Source organism: Etheostoma spectabile, unplaced genomic scaffold (assembly GCF_008692095.1).
Source record: "Etheostoma spectabile isolate EspeVRDwgs_2016 unplaced genomic scaffold, UIUC_Espe_1.0 scaffold271, whole genome shotgun sequence".
NCBI classification, from domain to species: Eukaryota; Metazoa; Chordata; class Actinopteri; order Perciformes; family Percidae; genus Etheostoma; species Etheostoma spectabile.
In genome coordinates this window covers 242630-247629 of record NW_022605575.1, presented here as the reverse complement: position 1 = coordinate 247629, position 5000 = coordinate 242630, and the positions used below count along the sequence as shown (strand labels likewise).

Below are 5000 nucleotides of genomic sequence, written 5' to 3'. Positions count from 1 at the left end.
GTAGCGCTTAGCTTAGCGTAGCGCTTAGCTTAGCGTAGCGCAGCCTGGGGGGACGGATAGAGACCGGGAGACGAGCAGAGACACATGCAGCTAGTGCACTGGAGAGAGAAAACGAGACCACGTGCCATCAAACCGCCTCAGGAAGCTTTTAGCATTTAGCATTTAGCATTTAGCATTTAGCATTTAGCATTAGCTTATGTTCTTTTCTTTCTACAGGATGCATCGATAGAACAGGGTCTCGTTCTCTAATCCATAGTTGTTGAGATGCACATGATTCCTTTATATAAACATCCCCCGTACGTCTGATGTTTGGAATATGCAAAAGGTTTTGAACAATACAGGAGAATAACAGGTTTGGCTTTTTGTAATTTTTTTTTACAGCGACATTTTTGTAGTTTTCTGGACGTCTGTGTCACTTTTCTTCAACGTTTTGGTTCTTTACGTTGACGTTTTTATTGCTATTTTCAACGTTTTTGGAGCTTTTGTTGTTGTTTTTGTAATGTTTTCCTTTAATATCTTTAACTTTTTATTTCTTAATTTAGACTGCCCCCCCAACCAATATTTTGGGGGACAACCTCGTGATCTTTTGTCGTCATTTTTTGGAAATTTTTGGGGTTGTTTTGGACTTTTTGTTGCTTTCATCAAAGCTTTTGTATTTTAGTCGTTGCTTTCATTCAAACAATTTTTCTTTCAAATTTGGGTCATTTTTCCTGTTTTTGTCATTTCTTCATCAAGTCCCTCCCCCAAAAAAGAGGAGTACCCCTATAATGTCCCCCCCCCCCCCCCCCCCCCAAAAAAAAAACTACGCCCTTGTCAATTGTCAATATGTCAATTTTTTCAACGTTTTCTAACTTTTCTTCAACGTTTTAGTGCTTTACGATGACGTTTTTATTGCTATTTTAAACGTTTTTGGAGCTTTTGTAGTTGTTTTTGTAATTTTTTCCTTTAATATCTTTAACTTTTTATTTATTAATTTAGACTGCCCCCCCCCCCAGCATTCCTGTCCCCTACATAATAAGACGTCTGCCACATATCAGCGAAAGCCACAAATTGTCACATAAAAATTCTCCAGAATGCAGGAAACAAACATTTTTTCGGGGACAACCTCGTAATCCTTTGTCGCTTTTTTGAATACATTTTTTTTTTGAACCTTTTGTTGCTTTTATCAAAGCTTTTGTATTCAAGTCGTCATCTTCTCTTATTTTTCTTTTAAATTTGTGTTCCTGTGTTTTTGCCATTTCATCGCAACTCTCTCCCCAATAAAGTGGACTACCCCTATAATGTCCCCCCCCCCCCCCCCCCCCCACACAACCAATCCCTTGCGTCCTACTAGAGCCAATGCCCCCCCCCCCCCCCCCCCCCCCCAGCTTCCTTACACTCCTCTCGTCGCGGCCTTGGCCGGGCCTCCTCCACGCAGTCGGCTGGAAACCAGCCCACCTGGCCGCGGGCGCCGCCCTCCCAGAAACCCCCCTCCCCGATGCTCAGCCTGGGCCGAGGGGGGGGGGGGGGAGAGAGAGAAGGGGAGAGAGAGAGAGAGGTGGAGGGAGTGGCAATGATACGGGAAAACATTTAAAGCACTTCAGTCAAATGCAACATCTGAATAGAAGGTAATTCAGCATCAAGGCACATGATTCTCTATATATACACAATATAACGGGGATTATAGATATAGAGTCAATGTATAATCATGGCAACCGCACTTTAAAATACCTTCATTTGACGCCATTTTGCTTACTTTCAATCTTATAAACATTGTCTATTGTTTGCTTGTATTTCTTGTGTGTTTACTTGTGTGTTTTAGTTTTTTGCTGCTATTGAAGAAAAAAGGAAATTTCCCCGTTTTGGGATGAATAAAGTCTAATCTAATCCAATCTAATCTGACATATCCAAAAATAACTAGGGCTGCACAATATGTCTTTTATGTCTTGTCATCACGGTGTCAACTGGAGCAGTGAACGCATCGCGACAGGCTGCAAAACACTCTCAGGTAAAAAAAAAAAAGTCCAAAAAAGACAAATGTCAATAAAAGTGTCTGTAATGGGAACAAATGTGAAAAAAATGCCAAACAAAGTGACAAAAATGTCCCAAAAAAGTGACAAATGTCAAAAAAAATATCTTTAAACGTTTCGGGGGGAAATCCACAAAAATTTCAAAAGGCTCAGAAAAAGTCGACGAAACGTTGAAAAAGTGACAAAAACATCGGGAGAAAGACACAAAAGTGTAAAAAAAAAAGTGACAAAACGTGAGCGGAAAGACACAAAATGGAGGAAAAAGTCGATAAAAACGGTTTTTCATTTGAAATTTTGACTCAAAAAAGCTCAAATCTGCAGGTCTGCGGGGGAGACAGCACGGGGGTTTTACTGGGTCCGGGGGGCTGGGACTGTGCCGTGGACCCCCAGAGTGATGTAAAAAAAAAAGAAAAAACAGGTAACCATGGCAACAAGCTGACCTTTGACCCTGTCGCTCTTGTACAGGCTGATCTCGCCCTCGGCCTGGGCGACGTACGGTCGCACCGCCACGAAATGTCTGCCGGGGACGGCGCTGTACAGCTTCCTCCTGGAGCCCACGGCCTCGCCGGGGCCGGCGGACTGGGGGGGGGGGAGAGAGAGAGAAAAGACCCCAGAGGTCAGAGGTCAGGTGGATCTTTTATTTACCTCGAACTATCAAAACAACAGCGTGTGTCAGACTACAAACCTTCTTATTATTATTCGCACGTTTCATTCAAGTTAATGTAACACACTGTGCTTTGTACAAGTGACATACAAAACACACACACGCACACGCACGCACACACACACCCACACACACAGAGACACACACACACACACACACACACACACACACACACACACGCACACACACCACACAAACACACACCACAGCGCACCTCACACGCCACCACGCACGGCACGCACCGCACGCACGCACACGCACAGCACGCAACCACACACACACACACACACACACCACACACACACATCACGCACACACACACACACACACATACATACACCACACACACACACACACCACCGCACACACACACACACACACACACCACCACACACAACGCACGCACACACACGCACACCACACACACACACATATACACCACAACACACACACACCTCACACACATATACATACACACACGCACACACACACCACGCACAACCACCACGACACACCACGCACGCACACCACACCACACACACACACACATGCACGCACACACACACACACACACACACTCACACACATATACATACACACACCACACACACACACCACACGCACTACACACACCACACACACACACACTCACACACAATACATACACCACGCACACACACGACACACCACACACGCACACACACACCACACAACACACCACACACCACACACGCACACAACACACATACACACTACCCAGCCCCACACACACACACACTCACACAGACACACACACACACACACAGGATCCATGCCTATGGATGCAGACACGTGCACTTCCAACCAGTTATGCGGAGGAGACATTCAAAGACCAGCAGACACGTGTCTTGCAGGAGTAAGTGGGGCAGGCTCTGACCCACAGAGCTGCAATGGCTTCTGGGTAGGAGACAAGACTGCAGTGGCTTCTGGGTAGGAGACAAGACTGCAGTGGCTTCTGGGTAGGAGACAAGACGCTCTTAAGACCCAATAGGAAGCGACCTGGGACTTAGCTGCACTACAGAAGGACAATATCAAAACGCTAAATTATAACTTAGATTTCTTATTATCAGCTGATTAATCTGTTGATTATTTCCTGAATGAATAAATGAGTTGTTTGGTCTCTAAAATGTCCAAAAATGGTTGAAAATGTGGATCAATGTTTCCCAAAAAGGTCCAAGATGACGTCCTCAGATGTCTCGTTTTGTCCCCAACTCAAAGACATCCAGCTTACTGTCCCAGAGGAGAGAAGACACTAGAACTTATGACTTTTTATTTCATAAAATTTGACTTAAAGCGATTAATCGATAATCAAAATAGTTGCAGATTAATTAAATTGATGACACTAATCGATTTAATCTCAGCGGCGCTGCTTCCCTAAATAGTTCAACCTTTTATTTTGAAAAGCTGACGTCTTCACTTTGCCTTCTATCTGTTGAGTTTTTGGACAAATTGACCAACGACGCATTCTTTCAAGGCGTAAATCACTCGATAACCGGAAGATGTTCACATTCCCGACGATGTCGGATCTGGCGACTGGCGGACGGCCATTTGGGCGTTGCCCTAGCAACTTGCGGTGGACATTTGAACATATGTAGTTCGTTGATCACACATGGTGATGGGCTTAGGTGATGTCATCTCGTTGGCTGTCTTAAAGAGCCACCCCATTAATAGCTATGTATCGTAGAGTTGCAGGATCCAAGTTATTTCAAACACCCGCGTTGCTTTTTCCTCCAAAAATGCACAATAACAATAAGATTCATCATTTATCCAAAATCATTGGATATCCAAAAAGTGTCGGGGGGGGGGGGATTCGGCTTCACCACACCCTAAAAACCAAATGCGTCAACATTCACAAGAGCACTCGTGATTCTGAAATGTAAGATCGTGTTCACCATAAAAAATAACCTATGCTTATGCCTGAAAGTAAACGGAAGTTTACTTTAGTTTTTAATGTGACCTTCAATGATCACATCTGTAAAACCTCCTTCCACCATCTTCGAAACATCTCCAAACTCCGCCCACTTCTAACTCTTCCAGATGCAGAGAAACTTGTTCATGCCTTTATTTCCACAAGGTTGGACTACTGTAACGGACTCTTCGCTGGGATGTCTGGCAGAAATATCCAGAAGCTTCAATACATTCAGAACAGCGCTGCCACGAGTCCTAATAGTCCGGAAATATGATCACATGACTCCCATTCTATACTCATTGCACTGGCTCCCTGTTTCACTCCGGATCGACTACAAAATCCTCATGCTTAAACTGGACATGCACCACCATATCTACAA

The 5000-nt window shown here is 44.3% G+C and overlaps 1 protein-coding gene across 1 annotated transcript in view; it reads right to left on the bottom strand.

The window, feature by feature from the left end:
* Positions 1-5000, bottom strand: part of LOC116685814 (SH3 and multiple ankyrin repeat domains protein 2-like) — a gene marked incomplete in the record, with an annotated part of 236568 nt that overhangs the window by 196876 nt on the left and 34692 nt on the right. Inside the window, 2 exon segments of the mRNA XM_032510775.1 lie at positions 1377-1486; positions 2446-2583. Of these exon segments, the coding sequence (XP_032366666.1) occupies positions 1377-1486; positions 2446-2583 (248 nt within the window).